We start from the raw sequence: 14,660 nt of genomic DNA, 5'->3' as shown, positions 1-14,660 counted from the left end.
TTGTAACTACTATGCTATGCTGCAGAGGACTACTGAATGGAAGATGAGAAAGTAGGAAGAAAGTACAAACCATTATTTTCAGTTTTCAAGGTTAAGAGTCCTCTTCACTCCTCACTTAGAAGAAGAAGAAAAAAGACTTGACGATATATATATGCTGAAAGGAACACAGTGAAAATGTGAGGTAAAAGGTACATAACAAAGATATGATGATTAATGGAACAAGTCTCAGGGAAGATAGCAAAGGTCCCAGGAAGATGGTGGTATAATCATGATGACACAGACACTTCAGGTATGGTACAATGAGAATAAGAGGAATCTTAAAATGTTCTAGCTTACTATTAAGAATTTCCTTATAAACAATTAGTAACATTTTGGTTAAAAATTTATAATTTCTTTTAAAAAGTTATTGAAAACTTTTTCTTGTCAAAGTATATAATAATTAGGTCCTGGGCAATTACCGAAGAATCATTCATAATACTTTAATTACATACCAAATCTGTAACAACAACTATATATATATATTTATATTTACATATATAAATAGATATAAATTTACATTCATATATACATATAGAACATACGTGTGTATATAGATTAGTGCATGTGTGTCAGTGATTCAGTTTATTTTCAAAGCAACATCTCTCTAAATGAAAGCCAGAGACAGACTTTCAATTTTTAATTATACACGACATGGTTATAAAGCAGTGATTTTCTGGTAAACCCTTCAAGTTCAAATGAACATCATCTTTGATGTAATCACTTTAGAAGGCTGTATGTTTTCTTGATACTGTCATTGCTCAAAATATTTTAGGTACTTTTCGTTAGAGCTGGCACACATATGAAAAAGCATTAATATCTAGCATACAGTGGGTGCCAATATGTGTTTCATGTGTGTATACTCAATGAGCTTTTTTGTATGGTAACACAGATTTGTTTTCATTTTTTTAATGTTTATTTTTGAGACAGTGCGAGAAGGGGAGGCACAGAGCGGGGGGGGGGGGGGGCAGGGAGATACAGAATCTGAAGCAGGCCCCAGGCTCTGAGCTGTCAGCACAGAGGCCAACATGGGGCTCAAACCCATGAACTGTGAGATCCTAACCCGAGCTCAAGTCAGACGCTAACTGAATGAGTCACTCAGGCACCCCATGGTATGGTAAAATAGATTTCTAATGTAGGGATTTTTGTGGTAGAAAATTATGGGAACAAGCATGAGCTGTAATGTTGTATTTGTACCTTTGGTAATTCAGTGTTATTTTTATGACCAGATGAATAAAAGGGAAGTCATTATGAATAGTGTACTTTATCAAATAAAATCAAGGCCTGACTCAAAAGTCACCTCCTTGGTGAAGCCTCACTTATTTCCCAGGGGCTCATTTTTCTTTGCTTCTGTAACATTTGGCTGATCATGCTTTCTATCATATCACATACTGTGTCTTATTTATTTATACGTCTATTTCATTCACAACACCAAGAACTTCTAAGAGCACAGGCAGTCTTTTTCAATTCTATTACTAATGGCTAGAATACTGTTTGGTACCCAGAGACTCAGTGGATGTTTGTTGGATTAGCTAAATAAATTACCCCGATAAAAACAAGACAACTAGTTTAGCTGCTCTTAATTCCTTTGCCCTTTCTCTCTCCAACCCTAGATAAACCCAGTTACTTACTATATGAACCCAGTCATCTACTGTATGCACCATGTAGCTAAATACTGCTAGCGAAAATTTCAAGTGAATAAACCCACACCGTTCTAAATTGATCTCCAGACTGAAATGAGATTTCAATACTGCCAAGCAATCTTACTCTTTCATTCTTAGCAAATAAACTGGTCTCATATTTTTAGGATAATGAAAGTCAACACAAAATCTAGAAACTACTTATAAACAATCTTCTTTTCTCCTGTTGGCAACAGCAGTGTTTTTACTCCACTCAAATGTTACATTTTAAAGCTTAGTCTTGGGACCTCTTTTTCATAGATGCCCTCATTTAGATGCAACTATACCTGATATTAAATATCATCTACAAGCAGCCATATTTCCATTGCTAACCTAAGCCTCTGGTCTGTATTCCTTGTTAGAATATCTATCTGCCTATAATGTATCTAACTTGGGATGTTTCATGGTTGTCACAAACTGAATATGCCTAAAAAAATTAACTCATATTCTTCTCCCTACCCGAAATTTGCTCCTGCTACTGTGCCCCTCCTCCCATCACTCCAATTTCGTTAAATGGCTATAATTATGATGCACAAGCCAGTACCTAGAGACAAATGTGACTTTCTTCACTTTTCATTAACTCGAGTTCCTTCTACATATCAAACATTGTTCTAGGTAACAGAAGTACAGCAGTGACTCCTGTGTTCATGGAGGATGTATGTGAGAGAGAGGTAGGAGGAGGTAGACAGATATTTGGGGCTATAGCAGTGACTAAAACAAAGGCCCTGAGCTCATGGAGTGTGTGTGTGTGTGTGTGTGTGTGTGTGTGTGTGTGAAGTAGGCAAAGGCAGACAGACAAAAAACCCAAATATGTAGAGAGCATATGAGGTGGTCATGGCTGATGTATGGAATGTGAGAGGGTGGTTACTACTGCATATAAAGTGAGTGTGAAGGTTCTGACTGATAATAAGAGACCTAAGGAAGAGAGAGAACAAGGACATAAGTATCTGGAGGAAGAAATTCCAGGGCTAGGAAATTCTAAGTTCAGAGATCCTGAGGCATGAACATTCTTGGCATCACAAGACTAGGGCTAATAAGGATGGAGAAAAGGGAACATGGAAGAAAGTGGAAGGAAATAAGATAGCATGCAGCCAATATCATACAGCGCCTTGTACCTGTTTTAAGAACTTCACCTTGGTTGAGTGAAATACGAAAGCATTTAGTATTACAGACAAGGAGTAATGGAAATGCCTTAGGTTTGAACAGGATAGCTTTGGCTGCTCTTTTGAGAAAAGGTCATGGGGATGAAGAATGTAAGCAGATAAATCAGCTAGGAGATAACTGCAATAAATCAGATGAAATTACGGTAGCCTAAGAATCTTTAATGCTTTCATAATACATTAAAATCCAAATTCCCCCTACATGATCTGGCTTTGCCTACTTCTTCAGACTCATTTTATACCACTCCCGTTCAAATATTATTCCACAGGTTACTACTCATCTTTTGGCTCCTCAAACTTGCCTGTCCTAGAGGCTTTGCACACGTTACTGCTCTCCATCTAACTTCAACTCTCACCTAATTCACACCTAATTCATGAGTTCTTTGGTCATAACTCAAATGTTACTTATGGACAGTATGACACCCAGATCAAGCAGGTATTCTCCAAGTTCTTGTTATTTTCTCAGAGCACCCCATTTTTCTTCTTCATGCTGCTTATCAGAATTCATGATTTATTTAATGTTTATCTTCTCTACTAGACTATGCTCCATGGAAACAAATACAGTTTTGTTCACAATGTTACAATTAGTCCCTACGAAAGGAACTTAGTAGGCCCTCAATAAATATGTGCTGAGTAAATGAATGGATGAATTCATAAGTATATTTGATTAAAAAGAATTACCCAGCTTCATCACCTACAATATTCTGAAGATAATGTTCTGAAAAACTTCAGGTTTTTGAAAATCAACTTCATCATCAAAGAAGAGAAATATCAATGATATTAAGAAAAAGGAAAGCAATTCCAAAAGGAGTTTTTAAAATGTTCTGAACACTCTATCAAATGAGTAAATGTGTATATAATCTCCTACAAAACTATTTTGATCTGTACAAAAGTAACACTACTTTTGGGGGACCATCTTGTATTAAGGGGACCATATACTTGGCCTAGATAAAAAACATTTTTAATGGCTGTACAATATGTATACTTAAGGCCACTGAACTGTACATTAAAATGATTAAAATAGTAAATTTTATGTTATGTATACCTGACCACAATTAAGTATTTTTATGCATTTCTTACAAGTTGATTAGTATAATTTTGACAGATACATTATCTCAGAATGTTTGGAATAACAACTGAGTTTTAACTCACTTACTAAGTTGTTCTAGACAAATCACTTAAATTTTCCTTGCCTCAATTTTTTCATCAGTGAAATAAGGATACCTTATGCCCTGACAGACCTCTGTGAAGAGGAAATTAAGAAAGTGACAATGATATAAAAACCTGCACTCTGCAAAGAAGGGTACTGTTTTCAGAGGCTGCAGGTTCTTTACTGGGCTGTTAATTTTTAATATGAGTTTAGGGAAATGAGTAATTTATTTCAAATATTATTATTAAGTAATGGTTTTCAGTAACCAACTCACTGACCCTCTCCCTGCCCCATATAGCATAGTTTACAAATCACTGTTAAGAATTTATTGATATTACTTAGCAACTGGTTTCCATATATGTATACACTACTAAAGGAATATGTAACTAAGCAATTATTTGTAAAGTGACTAATGAAGTGGTTCATGAGCAATAAGCATACTCACAAACTATTTCTACGCAAAAACTAAAATAGAAAGGTGATTTTAAGATAAAGGACATTAAAAAGAAAAAGAGTCCAGAAGATTAGGGAGGTTTTAGTAATAAATATAGCACAGCTTCAGTTGACCAGTTTATATGTATACATTAAAACAAATAGACAAAAGATAACAAAACAAGCCCTTAAGAGGGATTTAGAGGGGATCTAGTGTGCCTTTCCTTTTCTTAAGGCTCTATCAGTCCAATATCCTATATTTTCTAGTGACACTATTCCATAATAGCAATTTAGAATTTAGACTATAAGCCTGACACATTTTAGAATCTTCCAACTATAAAGTGTTGAATATTAGTGTATATTTAATAAAGGAGGAAATAGATCTTAGAAAACATTCTGCCATCAAGAAAATCAACTGTTTGATTTTTAGGTGATAGAAGTAAATCTGGAACCACTTCCACTTTGTTTTTTTTTTTTTGGTTTTTATTTTTAGAAGGGAGGAAAGTTGTAGTTATTGTTATAAATTATAGATTGACATTTCTTACATTTTCCTTTGATTACAAATAAACATCCTTTTTAAAAAAATGTTTATTTTTGAGAGAGTGAGTGAGCGAGCAGGAGGGGCAGAGAGAGAAAGAGAGAGAGAATCTCAAGCAGGCTCCGTGCTGTCAGCATGAAGCCTGATGTGGGTCTCAAACTCATGAACTGAGAGATCATGACCTGAGCCAAAATCAAGAGTTAGACGCTCAACTGAGCCACCCAGGCACCCCATAAATACCTTTTTTTTTTTTTTTTTTTTAGTTTATTTCGAGAGAAAGAGAGCACGAGCATGAGCGGATTAGGATCAGAGAGATGAGACAGAGACTCCCAAGTAGGCTCTGTGCTGTCAGGACATAGCCTGGAACAGGGGCTCGATTTCACAAACTGAGACCATCACCTGAGCCAAAATCAAGAATTGGATGCTTAACTGACTGAGCCACCCAGGTGCCCCTACAAATAAATATCCTTACAACAACTATTAAAATCATTACAAGAAGGGCACCTGGCTGGCTCACTCCATGGAGCATGTGGACCTTGAAACTGGGATTGTGAGCTTGAGCCCCATGTTGGGTATAGAGCTTACTTAAAAATTAAAAAAAAAAAAAAAATCAATACAAGATATTTTAGTCTGATTGTATTAACCACTGCTACAAGGTGTGATCACTGTAAGTAATCCTTCCTAGTGAGTATATGTAAATTGGTGTTGATCTTTTTATAGCCAGAATAATGTAGAAACAATTCTGTATTAGAATCAGGTGTAATTATTTACAACTCCTTGAAATCATCCCTCTATTTCTCCACAATCTATACTTAATGTCATTTCCTATTATAGAATTAGGGGCAGATAAAACATTTAAGTCTATATTAATTCAGAAGTTGAAGCATTAATCCTAGAGAGATTTGTATTTTCATTCAGAAAATGTGAAGAGCAGACAAATAAGCAGATTGCTTCAGTATCTGATTTTAAGAAAGGCATCTTTTCTTAAGGAATCTACTCCCGCAATCATTGTTGCTAGCTAACTCGGATGTAAATTAAAAACTAAAAAAAAATTTTTTAAAATTTTAAGAAGGCATGTTTTCATGACAAAAAAATCACTATGAGCCAAGTTACACAGGTTCAAGTCATTCTTTTAAAGATACCATTTCTCCCCCAGTCATGAAAACTATATTCTTACAGAACTATGCTATATATATTCTTCCCCCAAATAAAATGCCTGACAAATCAGGTTTTCCTTTTCCACCCCCTTCTCTTTTTTTTTTTCCAAGTTTATTTATTTTTTAAGTTTATTTATTCTGAGAGAGAGAACGTGCAAACAGGGGAGGGGCTGAGCGAAAGAATTCCAAGCAGACTCTGTGCTAACAGCGGGAACTCAAACTCACGAACTGTGACATCATGACCCGAACTGAAATCAAGAGTCAGACACTTAACTGACTGAGCCACCCGGGTGCATCCTCCTTTCTCTTTCTGAAAGAAGGGGTGACTTCTCTCTTACCCTAGCTCAAACAAAGAGAAAAGTAAAAACATTGGTATCTGTGTTGAGAAAGTGAATGGTTCTAATATAAGTAAGGTCATTTCCATTTTACATCAAAATGGAAAGAAGACCCAAGTGAGCTGCCATTTGATAGATGATTCAACATATTTTTGATGATAGTGCCATGTAATTTTTGGCACATAATATGGGAGGAACTCAAATAACTGATTTTAATTTCCTGTATTAGATACGTCAAGTACAGCATAGGGAATACAGTTAATAATTTTGTAATAACTTTGCATGGTGACAGACGATTATTTTGTAACATATACAAATATCAAATCATTATGTAGTACACATGAAACTAACATAATATTGTATGCCATTTATCATTTTTAAAAAATCTGCCCTATGAAGAAATATTTGAATTTTTAGCTATATTCTCTGTTTATTAGAAGAAGTCATTTCCTCAAGATCCTCAACTGTTTTTAAAAAAAAAAATTTTTTTAACGTTTTATTTATTTTTGAGACAGAGAGAGACAGAGCATGAACAGGGGAGGGTCAGCGAGAGGGAGACACAGAATCTGAAACAGGCTCTAGGCTCTGAGCTGTCAGCACAGAGCCCGACGCGGGGCTCGAACTCACAGACCGCGAGATCATGACCTGAGCCGAAGTCGGCCACCCAACCGACTGAGCCACCCAGGCGCCCCTCAACTGTTTTTTTTTTAAATTCTTATGTCTCAGGGGTTAAATGATTCTTTTTTTGATGAAAACCATTTCATTTATTTAACTATAAATTTGGCTAAACAAAATTAGCTTCATGTTAAACCAGGCTTCTAAGAATTGGTGTTCCAATTAATGCAAAAAGAATGTCTCAGGGTGAGAGAAGAACAGCATTATACTTCATCATATGCAAAGCTATAAAGTACTACAACACAAAAATAATACCTTCAGTAATATCTTTTCCACTGTTTCACGGTATTATAGGATTTTAGTTTCTTAAAAAAATGTTATTTCTGTGTATTACTCATTCTGTTTATTTGAAAAATAAACTTTAAGCTTTCTATTTAACATTCTTCTGAATTTATTGAATAGATTTTTTCCTAATCCAACAGATAATAATAATAATAATGATAAAAAAGTTGACTTTAAAAATGCTTGGAATCACAACTGATTTTACACTATATGACAGAACAGACCCTCGATTATTTTTTTTTCAATGACTTCCTACAGTAAGGAGCCCTATTACTTCCAAGTAAAGAGTTTGAAAACAACCATCTTACGCCATGCTGCCTTCCAGTGGAAAAGACCATATCACTTCCCTGCTTCAAATCCATCTGAAGAGTTGCTTCTTCCAGGAAGCCAATCATGAGCCTCCTAGGCCTTGACAATGAAAAAGACAAGGGTTGGAGTGCTCCTGAATCTACTCAACTGATGCTAATTAAAATTACCTCCAATAATGCAAACTTTTATAACTAAACATTCTCTCAAAGATTTAGGACATTAGAAAACTATTTTGCTAACTTATTTGTACCACTGGGACATGGTGGTATATGCCTACAATCATAACTACTGAGGAGGCTGAGGCCAGGGATAACCTGATCTCAAGAATTTTGAGCTCTCTGAAGACTAAATATGCACAAAGAGTTCTTCATTATTATATTCCTTGCCTATCAGTTTGTGTAGGGAGAGTTAAACACAGTTCAGAAATGGAGCAGATGATAAATACCATTATTACAATAATACTGAGTGAAAAATAATTTAAAAATATAATTAATTCTTTCTTCATTCACTAGGTTCAACCCAAGTGGAATAAGACTTGTAGGAAAGGGGAATAAATACAGGGGTTATTGAAGGTAGACTTTTTTCCAGAGTCACTCTGCTTAGCTCCCTGAATTGAAAGAAAAAAAAAGAAGATAAAATATTAACCTAATGCCTACTCATTTATGATGTGCCAGTCACTATTCTAAGAGCTTTATATTCAACTCATTTAATCCTCATGAAATTCCTAAGATACAGGTACTATTATTTTCCCCATGAGAAAAATGAGTTGTGGAAATAATGTAAACAGGGCAACACAGCTAATAAATAGGAGAGACCTATTTTCAATCCAGACAGTGAAACTCTATAGTCTGTGCTCCTAATCTATATTATTAGTTTTTAATGTGTTCTTTTCTTTTTTTCTTGCTATAATATAGTTTTTAGACTGTTCCTTAGAGTCTTAGAATCCCATGAAAATGCTTCTGGGGCCATTAAGAAAAGAAAGTAAGAGAAAGCAGATGGGACTCCACATCCTTTACCCAAAACAACTTCACTGCATCTGTTTAAAAAGAGGATAGAATTAAACTTTTCATAGTAATAATTAAAAAAAAAAAAGATTTTCATAATGAAATACAGAAAGTGTGAAAATCAAATTATCTAGACTATAATCTTCATGAGGTCAGGATTTATGTCCAAAAGTATCTCACATGTTTGATATTCAATAAATATTAACTTAAGAAATTAGAACTATATGGCAGTACTACTATCAAAAAAATTTAATATTCATTCATACCATTACATCAGACAAAATCTTGAATACCAATATAATTAAATAACACTAATAATATTAAATTCATAATAAGATTGGTGCCACTTAGTTTTTAATCATAAGAAGCCAAAAGATTTCATTACCTCAAGACTACTGATAGCTTAATAAGCATAATCCATTCTCACACAGAAAAAAAAAAAAGGTACGCTTTCCACTCACATTTTTAAAAATATATCAGTAATTATACTGCCTGAGATACTAAAATGTCTATGCATTTTTTAGGATTGGTAAATATAAGAAGTTACATTGAAATTCAAATTATCAGGAGAAATATTGGAATATTTCTGAAGCTCATGAATTGTCTTCAACTTCACAGGTATTACAAGAAAACTGGAAAATAAGGATAATTGAGGAAATAGTATCTAAAAAAAATATTTTAAAAAATCTATTAGTTATCTTTTACCCCTTTCATCTGTAGACCTAACAACTTACATACATGTTCATGAAACAGGGATAAAGGCTACCAACATTTTGTATTCCCTTTAATGGTGAGTTTTCAGGTTGAGAGTGGACATCTAACCAATCAAAAATCACAAAAGCTTTAAGAAAATGAAACTAATACTAGCTTTTCTAACTGTGGATTTAGATTAAAAGTCAAAAGTAGCAAAAATAAAAACTCATCTTTTTCTCTTACCCAAACTGATGTAGAGATTTTTATTTTAGAGAAAATACAATTTCCAGCCAAGACACAGACATGAAATAATATCCACTGCTTAAAAATTTTAAATCCCTTAAGTTTTCATCAAAAGTTTTTCTTATTTTATGACTAGTACAAGAAAGTAACAAACTATCACCCTAACAAACCTCACCCTCATGAATCTAATTTCAACTGAAATGAAACATGTGAAGGCGATATAACATTAAGAGACGCTCAGCAATAGACCTACCAACTTATTGTAATAACACTGCTTTAAAGTGAGGCAAAAACTAATAGAAGTTTCTGATACCTTAAACATATACAAGAAAGTTCAACAAATGCCAAATTCAGCTCAACATAAAGTGATTAGAAGATTTAATTTTAATACTCATTTTTGAGAAATTATAACCATCTGGAAACAAAACACTAAAGACTATATCAAAGGCAGAGGTAATTAGAATGTAATAATCCCTTCAAAGGAACTCAGTTTGAATGAAAGCCAGAGCTTTCTCTGAATGATTAGCATGAACATGAACTCATTCTCTTCTGAGAGACTCAAATTTTTTAGTGCCTATAGTGTTAAAATTATTTTCTTAATCCTTATGAGAAAGCATCAGGATTGGTTTTCTACACTAGATTAAAAAGAAAACAAAAAAAATTTCTCAAGTTTTCATCAAGTGTCTAGAACCAAAATAATTTTGGCAGTGCAAGGATAGGAGTTATACAAAAATTATGACCTGGTGACACAAGAACAGGGTTTTCTGGTACTGATGAAACCACCATTTATATAAAACATTTTCCAGAGATGGTATTAAAGATGATGTTCAGAGGTCAGGTAGAGTAGTCCAACAGATACCCAAATAAAATGAGAACCTGTCTGGCCTGTTCCTGTCTCTGTAAGCTCAGCACCCACACACTTTATCTAAATAGCTGTCAGGATAATAGTATGTTTTGACTTGTTCTCAGATGATGTTCCCATTCTCCTCTCCCAGAAAAATAAAGGTAAATGTTTTAAAAAATTGCTTATTTAGTGCTAGGATCCCAGAAAAATAATTTTGAATAAAAAAATTCACATTAAAGTATAAGTAATATTACTCATCAAAGAGGGTTTAGGAAGAGTTTATTAACCTTACACAGTATATGCTTGAACAGAAAGGCTATTTCCTGAGTGGCTCAACTCTAAACCAAGAAATCAGAAATTAAGCATATTTATGTCCTCTATGCATTTCTAAAAGATTTCCAATTCCTGATCTAGAGAATTATGACAATTAAGTTCTAATTTTCCAAGAATGCTGCAAAGGCAATGGTTAATTTAGGAGACAAATTGATTAATGCCAAAGTACAAAAGGATTTATTTAGAAATTTGGGTGGTTAAGAGTCGTATACTATTCTTAGTGAAAAAGAATTGTAATAATGTCCTTAATTAATCCATACTCTATATGTAATCTATATCTTTGTAGGATGACACGTGGGCATAGGAGATTTACTATTAAAATATGAATAGAGAACAAAAAATTCATATTTAAAAATAAAATTTCAGAATTTGCAAAACAAAAACAAAAAACACCCCAAAACAAAGGACCAAAAGAAAAAAAAAAAAATAGGTTAAAATTGAAATATCAAAAATAGTATACCATTATTTTGGGCTTTTTGAAAGACAGAATTTTATCAAAGGGGAATGAAACAACCAGCTCTAATTTTATAAACAGTGAGATATTAAAAAATATATAGATTATTGTCATTACTTCAAAGTCGATCAAAGACATAAATATTTAACAAGTTGGAAGAGGATATAGACAGAGCAGGAAGAAAAGGGGAGTTCCATGGAGAGACAAAGGGAAAAAAGGGGCAGTGATCAATTATATCCCCAAAATTAAAAGATCTTTAAGGGAAAGTGATTTGTTAAAATATGTATGCAAAAGGAGGTTCACAGAATTTTCTCATTAAAAAAAATCTTAATTTCATATTAAGTTTAAAAAAAAAGATTTAAAAATAAATTTATTTAGAGTTAGAGGACTGGTGACCATAAAAGATTCATTCTCTAACATTCCCACAGATGTCCAAAAAACGCATGAAATTTCTACTGAATATGTAAAGGAGAGATCTCATGTGGTGTTTTTCTTTCTTTCTTTTTTTTTAAGAGTCTAGGTTTTCTGTTTGAAATTATATTTTTGCATGAAGTGATAGTTAATCTTCCACCATGTGGTAATCAGTCATATGCCACCTAATTGAGGAACATGATAATGATACTAGCACTAGAATGAGTGACTCAAATATACATGCTTAAATCTTCCACGAAAACAGAAACTTTCAAAACATATATAATACTTATGTTTTGATATGTAAAAGTTTACTCTTCTTTTATTGCTGATTTCCATGAAACACATGAGTTTCACTTTGGAAAGGACCTACCTGAATAGCTGAGTTCATGAAACACGTATTTCCCAAGTTACTTAGGCCGCAGAGGCCTGGCTGTTCATTGTTTCTGCCAGGTTCTGAATAATCATAGTTCTTATAAGCAGTATATGATGGGAGACAATAATTTGAATTTTTCACACTGGAAGAAAACAAAGAATATTTTTCATAATGCAGCTGATTATAATATAGTTATATGAACACAGTACTTTAAACTTGGGATAGGTGGTCAGTCATTAAATTCTTTATAAAAAAAATTAACTCAGGTACTTTTAAAGATATGAATCTAAATCAAAAGAACCCCTCTAATCAAGATACATCCCATCAACAAAATCACTGCACACTATGCCACACCAACCAATACAAACCACTGTTATATCTTTCTACCCTTGATTAGCCGGAGCAGCTCCACAGCTTGCTCCATTCTTCATTGCTCCATCAAATTTAAAACATTCAGATTTTAAACACCACCCACAGCAATAAATCATCTCATTTATGTCCCTTTTACATCCTGCTACTGTAATTGAATGAGAACAGTAGAAACAGGAGTTGTGCTTTAGTTACAGGTGAGAGAAGAGATTTCCAAGGCCTCTGTGACATCACTGGTCTGATGCACTGAAGATTCTATTTATAGTTTCTATGCTAGGCCAGCAAAATCTAGTATTCAAATGCAGAAAAAAGCCTGGGCTGATCAAGGCTGCAAAATGAAATGATTCTACGCAAGTACATTCCAGTATTATTTGCCTTTTCTTTCTTCTGGCTTGTTAGAATGATGTAGTTTATTCAACTAGATGAATATAACCTTAGGATAATTTGGACTATCAGTAGAATAAATATTAATCTTAAAAACAAAGAGCCAAGTCATCTTCAACGTTAGGGAACCAGGGTAATTTTAGAAAGAACTAAGGAAAGTCAATCAATAAGTTAAATTGTCCTCTTTCTTTTTACATGTAATAAAAAATAATTCTGTGGAAAAGGATGGATTCTTCCTTAATTTTTAATAGGTTATTTTATAAAATATTTACAATGGACACTTTAGATTATTATTCAAAAGCATACTTTCAACCATAATTTTTTTTATTCATTAGAACAAACCTGAATGAGAATCAAGGTCATTGCTAAAAGCAAATGATGATTCAAATAAAAGAATACAGTGTTACAAATAAACATGATGAATCAGTAAACCTGACAATCCCAATTGGCTACACTTTATTCCTGGTATTCTTTTTTAAAAATAATTTTTACTTAAGATTTCAAATACTTCCTATTGTAGCTTCTATATTCTCACTTTTCTATTATAACACTTTAAGTGAACTATACTACTACCTGTTTTAACAAACCCTTTAGTAAAGACACACACACACACACACACACACCAAGCTAAACAGTTTAAACAAAAGTACCTCAACCAAAAACTAAACATACGATGCTAACCAACTAATACTTTTGCATTTTTAAGAGCATATCCCCCTCCCCCACCAAATAAAAAGACCAACTCCAAGACTCAAAAAAGCAATATATCCTAAGATTAAAACAAAACAAAAAAAGAGGGCCCAAAGAAATGCAACTTTGATTAATTCAAATTCAGAATTTCTAGACTTATAACTATATTTACTTGTTTTAAACTAAAAAAAAGTATAAAACAAAAAACAAGCATCTTTTGGTTTTGTCAGATCACTAGCCTTATGATTCATATTTTATATGCCCAATAACTAATAAAGTACAAGACACCTATTAGCAATTCTTCAGTCAGTGACTGGTGATTGGATTATCAAATCTAACTTCTTCAAGGACATGTAACAAAAAGCTAAATTCTGTTTTTCTGTTAGTCCTATAAGTAGTGCTAAAAATCAAGGTCTCTACATACAAAAATGAAAGGTCTATATTTTCTATACATTCTACATGTTCCAGATATAAAACTATAATAGAATTTGAGCAGAGTATATAGGGAAAGTATGCTCAAATGCATGCTCATGCTTAGACGTGCGTGCGTGCATACACACACACACACACACACACACACACACACACACACACACACACACACGAAAAGACTAAAAACACATTTACATGCATCTTCCTTAAGTATATATTCAGATATCTATCTCTGCCCACAAGTAACATGAATGGATGCTGGAAGCTCTCCATCCCTGTGGCAACAGGATGGAATTTGCTAGGATAGGGATTTTTATTTACTGAGAAATGAACAAAAAACTTACTTGCAGAACAATTTTTTGGTTTTGTCTTAAAAAAATTTTTTTTTAACGTTTACTTTTGAGAGAGCGAGAGAGAGTGAGAGAGAGACAGAGTGTGAGAAGGAGAGGGGCAGAGAGAGACAGAGAGAGAGAGAGAGAGAGAGAGAGAATCCAAAGCAGGCTCCAGGCTCTGAGATGTCAGCACAGAGCCCGATGCCGGGCTCGAACCCACAAACCAGGGGATCATGACCTGAGCTGAAGTCGGATGCTTAACCACTGAGCCACCCAGGCACCCCTTTTGTTTTGTCATTTAAAATTTGAATCCTTAAAGGATATCTACATTTTAGACTAAGT

General features: G+C 33.7%; 1 protein-coding gene across 9 annotated transcripts in view; it reads right to left on the bottom strand.

Moving 5' to 3' along the window:
• Positions 1–14,660, bottom strand: part of USP15 (ubiquitin specific peptidase 15) — a 117,094-nt gene that overhangs the window by 29,843 nt on the left and 72,591 nt on the right. For 4 of the 9 annotated variants that reach the window (XR_007456702.1, XM_049625878.1, XM_049625879.1 and 1 more), the window contains one exon: positions 12,109–12,253. Coding sequence is in view for 5 of the 9 variants with exons in the window: in XM_049625878.1 (XP_049481835.1) it covers positions 12,109–12,253 (145 nt within the window). In the remaining 4 variants the exon portion in view is untranslated. Of the gene's footprint in view, positions 1–70; positions 155–7,752; positions 7,853–12,108; positions 12,254–12,479; positions 13,631–14,660 lie in introns of those variants that run through there. The other 5 variants (XR_007456703.1, XR_007456701.1, XM_049625883.1 and 2 more) reach the window with 5 other exon arrangements.

This window comes from Panthera uncia, chromosome B4 (genome assembly GCF_023721935.1).
Source record: "Panthera uncia isolate 11264 chromosome B4, Puncia_PCG_1.0, whole genome shotgun sequence".
In the NCBI taxonomy this organism is placed as follows: Eukaryota; Metazoa; Chordata; class Mammalia; order Carnivora; family Felidae; genus Panthera; species Panthera uncia.
Note: the sequence above shows the minus strand (reverse complement) of the source record. Positions and strands in the feature narration are given on the sequence as shown.